This window comes from Rhinopithecus bieti, unplaced genomic scaffold, assembly GCF_001698545.2.
Source record: "Rhinopithecus bieti isolate Rb0 unplaced genomic scaffold, ASM169854v2 scaffold_29254, whole genome shotgun sequence".
NCBI lineage: Eukaryota > Metazoa > Chordata > Mammalia > Primates > Cercopithecidae > Rhinopithecus > Rhinopithecus bieti.
This window is the reverse complement of record NW_016813033.1, coordinates 1011891-1026677: the sequence shown is the minus strand read 5'-3', so window position 1 is coordinate 1026677 and position 14787 is coordinate 1011891. Positions and strand designations below refer to the sequence as shown.

General features: G+C 37.5%; 1 protein-coding gene across 1 annotated transcript in view; it reads right to left on the bottom strand.

Moving 5' to 3' along the window:
- The window catches only part of ADAT2 (adenosine deaminase tRNA specific 2), a 26997-nt gene that overhangs the window by 7868 nt on the left and 4342 nt on the right, over positions 1 to 14787 (bottom strand). The window contains exons 2-3 of the mRNA XM_017847617.1: positions 5117 to 5221; positions 393 to 543 (exon numbers count right to left, since the gene is read on the bottom strand). Of these exons, the coding sequence (XP_017703106.1) occupies positions 393 to 543; positions 5117 to 5221 (256 nt within the window). The remainder of the gene's footprint in view (positions 1 to 392; positions 544 to 5116; positions 5222 to 14787) is intronic.

The window sequence follows — 14787 nt, the reverse complement described above, 5'->3', positions numbered from 1 at the left end:
TGAGACGGAGTCTTGCTCTGTCGCCCAGGCTGGAGTGCAGTGGCCGGATCTCAGCTCACTACAAGCTCCGCCTCCCGGGTTCCCACCATTCTCCTGCCTCAGCCTCCCGAGTAGCTGGGACTACAGGCGCCGCCACCTTGCCCGGCTAATTGTTTGTATTTTTAGTAGAGACGGGGGTTTCACCGTGTTAGCCAGGATGGTCTCGATCTCCTGACCTCGTGATCCACCCGTCTCGGCCTCCCAAAATGCTGGGATTACAGGCTTGAGCCACCGCACCCGGCCAGAGACACTACGTTTTACAAGGTGTTTCCTAAGTCTGTGTTTTCATATTTAGGCCACTCTCTTGTTCACATGAATGGTACAAGACATTAACTCATGAAGTCAAAGGATACTCATCAGGCGGAGAGCAGCTGCACACATAATGCACGGCTCCACAGTGACATATAACACAGTGTGTTCAAATACTTCAGAGGGACTCTTGCCACTTCGACGACACCAATCGAGGACCTGATCAATGGCCACCATTTCTGCATGTCGAGTAGCCTGAAAAGAGAAAGGGGCTTGCACTGATGCTGTTTGCTTCAAGTGACTACTATTTTACAAATATACAAAAAATAAGTACAAAATATGCACCTATCCTTTCTGCCAATATTTTAACGAATACAGTTTCAAGACACCCTTAGCAGGGGACAATGTGTTCCCCAGTTCAAGTACCATAACCTCACTTGCGAAAGATATCTAATCAGAGATGCCAAAGGAATCATGCTGCATTTTTAGTTAAGTACCTAAGTATCTTAGGGGAAACTCTTTCAATTAAATTGCCACGGAGAAGGTAAGTCTAAAAAGCAAAGAAAAAAAGTGTACGGTTTCTGAATATTTCAGGGGAAGCAAAATTTTCGTAAGCTTGTGCTCTAGTTTCAAATACATGTTCAAGGCTGTCACTGATCTCACTCCAAGCAAATCTACATTAAGTTTACTGGAATGTCATCTCTTACACTTTTGGGGAATGAAGTTTTATATACTGGAAGACTCTAGAGAAGAGATTTGGTATTGGTTTCAGACACTTCATGGGAAGCAGTACAGGATAGGAGAGATCACAAAGCATGAGGAACTGACTACATTTAAATTTGAATCTTGACAGTGACATTACTAATTATGTGGACTTAGGCAAGTTACTCAACTTCTGTAAGTCTAGATTTCCCATATGTAAAATGGTATACACTGGTATCTACACTTATACACCTTATAAATCTGAATTACATGAAGCATGGTGCCACATAATACTATACATGTACTCTGCTAGCTCTTGTCTCCTTTTCTTTCTCCCTTACTAAAATAGCTTAAAATGAATCATAGATTCTATATGGAGTAATTATTTGTAATATTCATGAGAATAGCATTTATCAATAATTTACACTGAGTGCTAACTATGTACAAGTCACTGGGCTAAATAAATTCTGTGTAGGATAAAAAGTCTCTGTCCTCAACAAGCATAAAATCTGGTGGGGCTCATTTACCTGTGTGATAGGGCAGGGTATGAAAAGTGCTAGCACAGTGGCCCAAGATGCCACGGAAGCTACAGGCAGATGGGAGCGGAGCTGGCCAAGGGGCTACATGGGTGAGTCACAGAATTGATTACCAGAGATGGAAGGTACTTTAGAGAAGAGGTTCCCAAACCTGGCTACACACCAAAACTAAATGGAGAGTTTTAAAAAAAAGGTTTCCCCAACTTAGGTGCTTTCAAAAAATCAGATTTAAATTATGGAATCAAATCTCCCTACAGCTCTCAATAAACAATTGCTGAACTCAATCATCTCAGTCAACTCTCTCTTTTGCTACTAAAGAAAAAGAAACTAAGCCAAGCTGGCATGTGTTAATCACACACAGCTGGGAGAGGAGGTGGTGGTGGCGACGGGGTGGTGGTGGTGGTATCAGATCCAAATGCAGAACTTAGGTCTTCTCATTTGGGGTCAAGAGTCTTTCTATGCTATAGTTATAGAGTAATCTTCTTTATGACACAGAATAACAAAATCAACCCAGGTTAATTTCAGCATATAGAAGAAACCCCGGTCACTGGATGGGGTTAGATGGATATTGTTAGGACATTCAAAGTTCTCATCTTAAAGATATCATACACAAAATGCAAACTGGAAAATATGACCATGATTTAAAATACAGAATTCTACTCCTAAATAAGTATCTATACATTAATTAATTGCTGTATTGTTTATTACTTATGTTTTAATATCCTCTTAATAACTGCTTTGTGAGTCAACATGAATGTAACTAAAACATTTTAAAATTCTTCAAAACATTTTTTCAAAAAAAAATTTTGTATGTTTTACAGTATTTTAAATTGATATTTAAAATTATGTCATTTTTCAACAAACATCAACTAATTGCAGAGGTATGTGTACATGCTTCTGTTTTTTCTAACTGAAATGGTAATAGCTAATTTAAAAATGTTAATTCTACATGGGAATGACTATCCTGACAGTTAAATAATACTGCTCAGTGTTATGATAATGGTAATTATTTTAACATTGTTTGAAATTATTATACATGTGAGTTAAAATTAAAAGACTGTATATATTTGTATATTGTTATATGATTTATATGAAAGAAAATTGTCTGGAAGAATATGGCAAAATTTTAATAGTCCTGCATAGAGAAATGAGAATAGAACTGCTTCTACTTTCTGTATTTGAAATTTTAAAAAGGTATTTCAAAATGAGCATTTAAACAACAAAGAAGGCCCTGACAGTGGCTGAACTCCCCCAGCAGATGTTTGATGCCAAGAGCATGATGGCTGCCTATGGTCCCCAATATGGCCTCTACCTAACAGAGGCTGCCATTTTCAGGGGCCGCATGTCCATGAGGGAGGTAGAGGAGCAAATGCTTAATGTCCAAACCAAGAACAGCAGCTACTTTGCTGACTGAATCCCCTACAATGGGAAAACAGCTTTCTGGGACATCCCATCCCCAGGGCTAAAAACGTCCACCACCTTTGTCAGTAACAACATGGCCATCCAGGAGCTGCTCAGGCACGTCTCAGAGCAGTTCACAGCCATGTTCAAGTGCAAGGCCTTCCTGCACTGGTACACGGGCGAGGGCAGGAATGAGATGGAATTCTCTGAGGCCGAGAGCAACATGAATGACCTGGTATCTGAGTACCAACAGTCCCAGGATGCCACTGCTGAGGAGGAGGGAGAGTTTGAGGAGTGGACCGAGGAAAAGGGGGCCTAGAGCCTTCTGTTACTGGGTTAAGGGTGGGGGCGGTATGAATTCTTCATTTACGCACAATGTGTTCTGTGATAGCCATGTACGTGTGGCCACTTGCTGTTCTCACTCCATGTTCACCTCTATCAAAGCATTTCCATAGTAAATAAATAAATAAAAATAAAAAGTATGACTCGCATATATTCATGCTTCTCACTTATCACAGGGTAAATTTAAAACTGATTCATTAAAAGCTGTCTTTTCAAGAATTCAGAGGAAAAGAATTTTGTGAAATACTATATTTTTATTTAAGTGCCTTTTTTCTTTCTAATTCTACACTTCAATCTACTATTTTTCATAAGCAAATTGATAAAAAAGTTTTTTGGGGGGTTGACATATTAACATATTAACTACAGATTTTCTATGCAGTGAACATGGTTATATATAAATCCAAATTGTCCAACTACTTTGTCGGAACAGTTCCTATTGATTGGAACTGCTGAAGCGAAGTATATGCAAAATCTACATTTTGAGTAAATTTCCTATAATCAATGTAAGCTTTCCCAGTGTTTGAATGTTTCCCATTTCCTAAAACTGTTCAAACATTAGATATCAGTATTTTAAATCACGGATAATGTAATGTTGCAAAGAAATTGCTTTTTTCTTCTGTTAAAGTTAAGCTAGATCATCTTTGTACAGCCTTATTGGTTACTTATTTCATTTTCATCTGTTCCTTTTATTTTCACTTCCCTTGTAATATTAGTCTCTTTGTTACTGATTTCTAAGAGCTCATTTCTGATTAAGGATGTGAGCATTTTGTCAAGCACTACAAATGAAATACCATGTTTATTCCTGTTTATTTTACTGCGGTGTTTTATTTTTTTGGTTGTACAGAAGTTATGTATTAAAATATAATCCTGTTGTTTTATGGTCAAAAATAAATAAAAGATTTGCGAATCTGGATTCCTATTTTACATGTGTTTTGCTAAATATCAGTTTTCTTTTCAACAGATGTGACTGACAGATGAACTTTAAAGTTCTCATAGCACTGGTATCAACACCGGCTTATTGTCTGGCTCCCAAAATCACACGACAAGACAAAAGTCTGTGTGAATGGCATTACAGGTATAAGTGATCTTTGAATCCACCTAGGAATTTTTGTAATCACAAAAATTGGTAGTTTACTTATACTTCCCAAGTATATTTACCATGACACATTGTTGTGATACCACGTTTAAGAAGCACTGCCTTGAACCATGAACTTCCCAACCTAACCGTAATAAAAGTCATATAAGCTATTAAAATGTACATACTACATGTAGCTACAGAGGCAGCTGGTGTGGAAAACCCTAGTTTGTTGAATTATCTGATACAAAAATAGCTTCCTTTATATAATCTTCATACCTCCCTCCAAAGCTATAATTTGAGGATACTTTTTTAATGTACTAAGATGAAAATATTATTTAAAGGTACTAAAAAAGGAGTGCAATATGAGTTAAATTGACCTATTTTGTAAAATGAAAATTTCATATATTAGATTGGCTTAAAGTAGAGACAGACTTGTTTCTTCCATGATGATATTCTGATGAAATAAAATCCCCTCTTGGGTTTCACTCAAGCGTTAGAGTAAAACTCTACGAAACAGAAAATTATTCACTAAGATTTTATGGGTTCATTAAATTGTTCTGAAATTTTCCACAATAAAAAAAATCAACATGTATCACTTTCAAAATCAGGAAGAAAATGATACTGAAAAAGAGAGACATTAAGAAAAGCTACCCACCACTGGCAGTTACGGGACTATATTCAGTCTCATCTTCATACCAACTGTGGTCAGTTCTCTCCAGTCCACCCATCACTATTCTATGCTTGCAATTATACTGCTCAACTCACATACATTTTTGGTTTGGTTAACTTCATTTCTCCCCTTCCCTACAACTTCATTCTTGTAGACCATAAGGCAACCAACAGGAACTTCAGTATTTTCAAGGGCTTCTTTGGCCTGGAACACAAAGTGGAAAATGTAAGATGTAACACTCCATACTTGAAAAGAGTATAGGAAAGAAAGAGATGCAGCATGAACAGGATACATATGTACAAAGACTGAAACAAAGAAGTGCAGCTTTCCCTTTTCTGGAATATAGTTCCATTACGGTATTTAGTACCTGTGTTCTGTGTTGTGTCCATGTTAAGGGAGACTCAAAAAAAATCCCCTTCATAGGTCCAGAGCCCCTGATTTTTTCTCACTGGAAATAGATGCGATCAAAGGAGACTGTGACTGACCACTGTTCTTAAAGTGCCAGGGTCTATGTGTCTTTTCAGAGATAGAATACGTATTTGCAAAAAGGTAGCGAATAAATAACATTTATAAATCCTTTATTACAATTCTTTCCTCACTGAAATTCCTTTGCTTCTCTAAAAAGTATAGAAATTATCCTCTAGAGTCCCAATAGCTAAAGGTAAACAGACTGGATGTTGCCCTGTCCCACAATTTCTACTCTATGTGAGACAATAAGAGTTTAGAAGTACTCTATGTAAAATGGCACAATCATTATAAGAAACATTTCGAAAATTTATTTAAAAAGTAAACACACACACAGTCTATAACAAAATTCCACTCCTGGGTATTTAAAGAAGGGAATATGTGTCTACAAAAAATTAAAATTAAAATTAAAAAAAAATAAAAAGCTTAAAAAAGAACCAAAACCTTGAAAAAGAATGTTAATAGCCAAAACCTGAAACTGCACAGGTGGCCATCAACAAGAAAATGGATAAACAAAGTGTGTCCTATTCATATAATGGAATACTAGTCGGCAATAAAAGGGAACTACTGACACTGTGACAACATGGACGAGCCTCATAGACATGCTAAGTAAAGGAAGTCACACACAAAAGCACACATACTATATGATTCCTTTTGCACAAAGTACTACAACAGATTAAACTACAATGACAGAAACTGGAACAGTGGTTGCTTCATGGAGGAGGATGTGCAGATTGATTGGGGAGGTACACAAAAAAATTTTCTGAGGTGGTGAAAACTTTCTGGATCTTGATAAAGACATGGATTACAGAGATGTTTGCATTATTCAAAATGGATTGAAGGATACATTTACAACCTGTGCACCTCACTGTATATAAAGTATACCTCAACTGAAAAAAATCCATGAGAAAAACAAGTTTAGGAACACTTCCATGACTACCATCCCAGGAATGGCAAACCAATTATTATATTTTCAAAGTTCCCTTTATCACAGGCCATTCATTTTTCTTCTTGCCTCATGATAGCAGCTCTGGACCCTAGGAAAATTAACTCTACCTTCAGGCGGAGAGTTTAAGCAGGCAGGTTACGCCTTGGTATAACCTGATATTGCCTCTGAGAATCAGAATAAGGGAAGAGTACAACCCTTGGACTAGTGTACATTCGTTTCCAACTCAATGCAGTCAAAAGAATATAACTGCTGTACAGCTGTTTCTGGAAAGGCAAGGTATTCCTTACTGTGGCAGCCCTGAAGACACTTTGGAAGATTTGAATCTCACTTAAGTGCAGGTACTTATACACATTATAGGGCATACAAAGCGCAAAGTTGAAGGCATTGTTAAAACAGTGGCTTCTGTCTCCTGCACTAGTCTCTTACTTCCAGTTCTACTTTATTTAATTAGTGACAACTTCCTATCATAAGGCATACAGGATTTCCTCAGTTACTCCAACCATGCTGAAATGACGCTTATTCTTCATTTGGCCATTACAGGAGAAAGGAGAAGCCCACGGCAGGAGCAAACTGGACCTCTCTTTTCTCCACCTGGTTGGTGGGTCAGAGATGGGGCATGGAGAGATGTGAGGAGACAGTATCTGATGCAATAAGACTGCATTCAGAACGGTTTTATGAACTATCCACAGGCCGGCTGTGTCCCAGTTCTATGATAGTGGTTAAAGCACGTCCAGTTTATGCAAGTTCAAAAGGCTTGAAAAGTCCCAAGGTTTGGTTAATATAGACAAATGCACCATAGGCTACTATAGAGAAGAAAGTCAGAAAGAAGATGGACAGTTAAGGAGGATGGAGACGCTAACTACCAGTGTAGCTATGGCAATTATTATACTGATAATTTTATTTAAGGTAATTGTAGAATTACACAGAGATCCAGGTACACAGAAGAGACAAATCATTTATTAATGCAAAAAATATTTGTTGAGGATCTTGAGATGGAGAGATTATCCCAAATTATCCAGGTGGGCCCTAAATGTAATCACAAATGTCCTCCTAAGAGAGATGTCTGACACAGAAGGCAAGAGGCGAAGTGATAATGGAAGGAAAGAGAGAGAGATTTGAAAATGCTGCACTGCTGGCTTTGAAGATGGAGGAATGGGTCATAAATGTCACTTCAGTACCTGGAAAAGGCAAGATTCCAGAAGTTATTCAGTCCTGCCAAAACCTTGATTGGGGCTCACTAAAATTTCAGACTTCTGGCCTCTAGAACTATAAGAGAATAAACTTGTGTTGTTTCTAGCCACCATGTTTGTGATAATTTGTTACAGCAGCCATAGGAAACTAATACACACAGCAAAGAGGAAGAATAACATGCTAAAATGGGAACAAAAAATAGTTACAAACCACATCTCTGGCAAAACTCTAGTATCTAGACTATATAAAGGACTCTTAAAACTCAACAGTAAAATAATAATCCCATTAGAAAAAGACTGTTTTCATCCATTTGCACCGCAATAAAGGAATACCTGAAGCTGGGTAATTTATAAAGAAAAGAAGCTGATTTGGCTCACAGTTCTCCAGACTGTACAAGAAGCATGGTATCAGCATCTGCTTCCAGTGAGGGCCTCAGGAAGCTTCCACTCATGGCAGAAGGCAATGGGAGCAGGCATCACACGGTAAGAGAAGAAGAAAGCAAAGAGGGGATGGTATATTCTCATAATAATAATATAGTGAGAACTTGCTACTATAAAAATGATTTATGAGCCATCCTCCCCATGATCCAAACTTCCCACCAGGCCCTGCTACTAATACCAGGGATTCAATTTCAACGTGAAATTTGGAGGCAACAAATATCCAAACTATATGAGAAGGCAAAAGACAGACATTTCACCAAAGAAGATAATACAGATAGCAAACAAGTACACGAAAAGATGTTTTTACATCATTAGCCAGTAGAGAAATGCGAACTAAAACCACAATGAGACATCACTACACACCCATCAGCATGACTAAAGTGAAACGTAAAATCAACACCAAATGCTGGCAAGGCTGTGGAGAAATGATATTACTCATATACTGCTGGTCGGAATATAAAATGGTACAGCTACACTGGAAGATAGTTTGGCAGTTTCTTAAAAAGCTAAGCATGCATTTAACATATGATCCAACAATTCCACTCTTGAGTATTTACCCCAGAGAAATGAAAACCTATGTTCACACAATATATGTCTGTGTGCACAAATGTTCATAACAGCCTTATTCATAATAGCCAAAAACTGGAAACAACTCAAATGGCCTTCAGTGGGTGAACTGCTAAACAAACTATGCTACACCTGTACCATGGGACGCAATGCAGCAATAACAAGGAATGGACTATCGATAATCTCAACAACTTGGATGGATCTCATGGGAATCATGCCGAATGGAGAAAGCCAAGCCAAATGGTTACAGATTCATGTGGACAACATTTTTGAATTATAAAATTATAGAGATAGAGAACAGATTAGAAGCTGCAGCTATAAAAAGGTGGCACAGGGAGCCATGTGGTAGTGAAACAGTTCCAGTGATGGTTATATAGAGCTAAACATGACAAAATTGCATAGGCGCGCACACACACACACACGTACAAATAAAACTGATGACATCTTAATAAGCACTGCAGTTTTCTCAATGCATTTTTCCTGGTTTTGATACTGAACTATAGCTACGCAAGATGTTACCACTGAAGGACACTAGATACTTGGGCCCTCCCAGTATATTATTATTGTAATTTCTCGTGAACTTCTAATTATTTCAAAATGAAAGTAAAAAAATAAGTACAGGTAAACAAAAAGGATTTTGTAATGGAGATTAAGAAGAGATGCTTAGTGAGTTTAGAGAAATATTTGGTGTTACAGACGATCCCAGAAAAAAACTAGGCCAAGAAGGAAGGTGGTCAAGTGTGTCTAATTCAGTGAGGCAGTGGCAATTTAGGGGGAATGGTGGAGATGAAAACCAGTAGCTTGAACAGTGACTTTTCTAAGAGGTTAAATTTTTAACTCCAGCTATACTTTCCCTAACAAACCTCTTAAGAGGTAATGTTTTATCCACATCTCAAGTATTCTGGTTCTGAGAGCTTGAAAGTAAGAGTTTACAATTTACTGAAAGCTTACTTTGATCCAGGACTAATTTAAGCATTTTGTCAGTATTAATTCATTTCATTTACAAACCTATAATGATCTTCCCCATTTTACAGATGAGTAAACTGAGGCATAGTATATAAATCTCCCTATGCCTCAGTGTATATATATATATATACACACACACACACACATATATATATAACACTAGTGCATGCGAGAGAGCTGGGACTAGGGCATAGACAACCTAGCTCCACTTATTCATTTGTTCAATGAACATTTGTGGAACACCTACCAAGGGCCAGATTCCAGGGCTCTCTGCCACTGTTCTGCCTCTAACTTCTACTTTAGTAACCACAGACACTTCACTGATCAGCTGCTTTATCAGAGCTTGAGTTTAGAGTGAATCAAGGGACCAAATGAAAGAGAATAGTTGGCAAGAGAGTGAGACACGGAAATTTTAAGGATAAAAAAATGGTAAGTGGAGTTCAAGGCTGTAGTGAGCTATGATCATGCCACTACACTCCAGCCTGGGTAACACAGCGAGACTCCATCTCTAAAAAAAGTAAAACATAGGCTGAGCACAGTGGCTCATGCCACTAATGCCAGCACTTTAGGAGGCAGAGGCTAGTGGATCATCTGAGGTCAGGAGTTTGAGACCAGCCTGGCCAACACTGTGAAACCCCATCTCTACTAAAAATACAAAAATTAGCTGGGCATGGGGGTGAGTGCCTATAATCCCAACTACTCAGGAGGCTTAGGCATGAGAAGCACTTGAACCCAGGAGGCGGAGGTTGCAGTAAGCCGAGTGTGCCACTGCATTACAGCCTGGGCGACAAAGTGAGACTCTGTCTTTAAAAAAACAAAAAAAAAAACAAAACAAACAAACAAACAAAAAAAAAAAAACTGCAAGAGAATAAACAAACGGAGACCATGTGATCAGGATTTTCTGTAAAAATATCTCCTGAAGAGCTCTACATTGGCTATGTGGGCCATTTCAAACCCGCAGAAGAGAATGCAGGGCTGAGTGGAAAGGATATGGGTGGGATGGGAGATGAGATTCCCTGTTGCCTACAAGTTCTTTCTTGTTCACCTGGAGATAACACCCGTGCCACCATGTTACTGGGCTTGTGCCTTCCATTCCTTCCTTTGCATTTTTCTCTTTTTCCTTCTAGCAAATTTATTTCATTTTACTCCTCTCAATACTGTCTTCATGTTTATTTTGAGTAACACTTTTTTTCCTGAAATTCCTTCCATTGCTGTCCAAAATAGAGAGCAAATATGAGCGATTAGAATATTTTAAAAGGATAAATAATGTCATTGATGAGGAATGGCCGAGCCTGCCATGCTAAGGATGAGTGGGTAAGCAACTAGAATGGTAGGTAAGGGAGGGGGCAGTGAGAATAACACAAAGCCCCATGAAAGTGAGTTGAGGGGAACTCCTTGTCAACAATTAACACATAGATTTGTTTCACTAACAAGTTCACAATAGATTTAATTAAGCTGGAAATCAATTTCACACTGTACCCATATCATACTTTCAAATACTCCCACCAATTCTACTGTCGAGTCTGATCACTTCTTCACAAATGCGAAAAAGCTCAGACAAAATGGGTCTGAAATTTGTGCAGGTAGCTTTGAGTTTAACCTTTCTTGCCTTTTTCAAAGGGAAAGAACAAGGTAAGATACTATTTAAAAATTGCAACTAAGTCTTGGGTAAAGTAACAAATGATCAACCTTCAAAATTAAAGAATAAAATCTCTGTTCTTCCCAGCCCAAACACTGGTCTCTATTTTGTCTTTGAATGTAATTTCTTTTTTTTCCTTAGTCAGGGCCTGCTCAGTTACACATAATGAAAGCACCTAGATAGAAGAGACTTCATAGTTTATTATTTTCTCCAAAGACATTACTACTATAAACTACTTTCTAGTGATGTCATGATAAAAGGGGGAGAAATGGAGACAGACTTTGTTTGCACAGACTCTGATGAGTCCTCAAAGAAATATTTCCTATAAAGACAAAAAATTAGGGGAAACAAACAAAGCTGGCCAGAACAACTCTCAGGTAGAATATCATCATGTCCAAAAGGTTAAACTACGTAACTGTTTCTGCTACTCTCTTCTGAGTGATTACACTCTGAGTAAATAGCAGAAACAGTTATATAGTTTAACTTCAGGGGTTTAAAAAGTGATGTTGTTTTCACTCCATCAACTTTAAATTCTTCAATATGGCACTGAAGGGCTCCCAACTACCACCCATCCTCTCACTGGCCAGCCAAACCAACCTAACTTTTCATTATTCATTTAGGTTATTAACCTTTTCAGAGCCGAAATCCCCTTTTAGACTCTGATGAAAGTTATGGACTGTCCCACTTGAAAAAGGCACATGCACATAACATTTCATATATAGTTTCAGGGCTCATAGATCCCCCTAAACCTAAGCCCGAGGTTAGGGAGCCCTGTTCTAGACAGATAGCTAGATCTCCTTCTAACCCAAAACAAAGTTCTTGATTTCTTTGTACATGACAGTATCTTTGCTTGGATCAACCTTTCCTTTCAACCAGCCCACATCCTTTTGGCCCCTTAAAATTTACAAGGAATTCTACCATATATCTCAACTGACATGCTGTAGGACCTTGCCAGCTGTTATGTGACAGCACTTTATAACTGTCTCTTGTGGTCATTGGATATGTTCCTTACCAACCTTTTCATCTGTGTATGGCTTAATTTCATCAATTAAACAGTATGTTCCTGGAAGGCAAGCACTAGATCCAGGCACTGTGAAGCTTCTCTTGCTCACCTCTGCAGCCTACGCACCCAGCATGAGGTCTAACACAAAGCAAAAACTTAATCATACCACATTTGTTGAAATGGTATCTGCGGTGTTTGTTTTCTTTTTGAATTTCCCTCAGAGCCTAGCATAATGTTATATTAATACCAACTGCCCCAAAATGCATACTACAAAAAAATACAACTGACTTTTTTCTAGAAAACTTGCAACATTTTTTTCTATACATATATATATAGTCAATCTTTCTTTTTTCCTAATTATAAAGTAAGATATGTTCAAGGTGAACTTAGGGACTGAAAAAAAAAAAAACCTCATATATAAAAAAAAAAATACACTAGGAATCCCAATACCCCAAAATATAATCCCTGTTATTCTGAGGCAACGGAGGCTTTTTCTGTTTTTTTCCCTAGGCCCTGCATACACATATTTATAGTTTTTAAAAAGTCAAATAGATTTACACTATATATACAGTTCAGCAGTCTGCCTTTTTCATTTAGAAATGTACTGTTAACCTTCCCCTACATTGGGTAATATTTTTTCATCACATGATTTTGTAAAAGTTGTACAGTATTTCTCCTTATGAACATATTTGATTCAACTAACTAGTTTCCTATTATTTGACATTTAAGTGATTCAAATTCTTCACTATTATAAATAAGAACATCTCTATATAAATATTTCTATTGCTTCCTTGTGAATTATTCCTAGAAACAGCTGTAAAATACAAAGAGCTCCTACAGTGCGATTTTTAAAATCAAACTATTAGTAAAATTGGGCAAAGTATATGCCTCAGCAATTCACAAAAGAAAAAAATTTAAATGTCCAATTAAATTACACAGTAGATACACAGTATTCAGGGTAAGGAAACTGAAAAGGAAGAAAGAGAACAGAGGATATGGTGGCAAGCAGTGAGCTGCCTAACACTAAGAGGCAGGCCAGGCCAGTATTTGACAGCAGACGACAGGGCTCAAGTCACAGCCCCATCCTTACCAGCTCTCTAACTTTGGGAAAGTTACTGAACTTTCTCAGCTTCAATATCCCCATCTGAAAATGAGGACCATAATAATACTCACCTGACAGGGCTGCTGTGGGGCTTATGACATGGCCCACATGAAAACACTGTGCATAGCATAGTATCTGGAACACACCAAGAGTGCAACACTATTACTTAGTCATATTTTTTTTTTCCAAGCCTATCTTTAGAATGCTATGCTGAACATGCTATGATGATTAAAACAATAACCTATGATGATGCTATGCTTAGCTCTCAGAAAGAAACCTAACAAGTAGTAAAGTTGATAACTTCATATGCTATCCAACAAATCCTTTTGTAGTTATGGAAATATCCTTTGATCTACACTGTCCATTATGGTAGCCAGTGGTCATATGTGGCTTCTGACTACTTGAAATGTGGCTAACACAACTGAGGAGCTGGATTTTATTTTATTTCACCTTAATTAGTTTAAAGTTAAACAGCCACACATGGTTAGTGGCTATGATATTGGGCATCATGGTTCTAGAAGGCAATACAGGAGTACCTATATAATTTCAAAGCACATACATTCTTTGTCCCATTTTAGATAGTCATTCCACAGCAACAGAAATACCATGAGGTAGGGAGGAGTGACTAATATATTAAGACTACCAAAAAAAAAGTGCTGATAATCGAAAAGAGAACATGTAAATCCATTTATGCAAAAGTACATATGGATGTTTACATATGGACAGAGAGATACGGAAGGATGCTCCCAAAACACTAATAGTATTATCTCTAATGGTAGGACTGTCGGGTAATTTTTACATAATTTGTTAACTCTTTTTTATAGTTTGAATTTTTTATGACCATGAATTATTTACATAATCAGAAAAAGAAAACATTAAAATATTTTCACTTTGGGAAAAAAAAAGGGGGGGGCATTACTGGATCAAAGGATAAGCTCACTTTTAAGGCCTTTTATATCTACCTAGCCAAATTGTCCTAAAAAAAGGGTGTTTTAAATTCAGTTCCTCCCAACCAGCAAACACCTCAGACATGCACACCCTTATTATCACCAAGCATTAAAATTGCTTTCACGTTTGCCAATTTAACAGGTGAAAAATTGTGAATCATTTTAATTTGAATTTCATTAATAGTGAAATTGTGTATTCATTCATTTGCTGGCTATTCGTCACTTCTTTTAGAAATATCATGTTCAGGTGAGGTGTGGTGACTCACACCTGTAATCCCAGCACTTTGGGAGGCTGATGTGGGACGACTGCCTGGGCCCAGGAGTTCAAGACCAGTTTAGGCAACACAGAGAGACCCTGTCTAAACAAAAAAACACTTTTAAAAATAAAAGGACATTTTAAAAAGAAATATATTCATATCCTTTGACCTTTTCAGTATTAGGGTATACATATTTCCTCTGACTTCGGAAAGTACTTAGATTTTATATATATATATAATATAT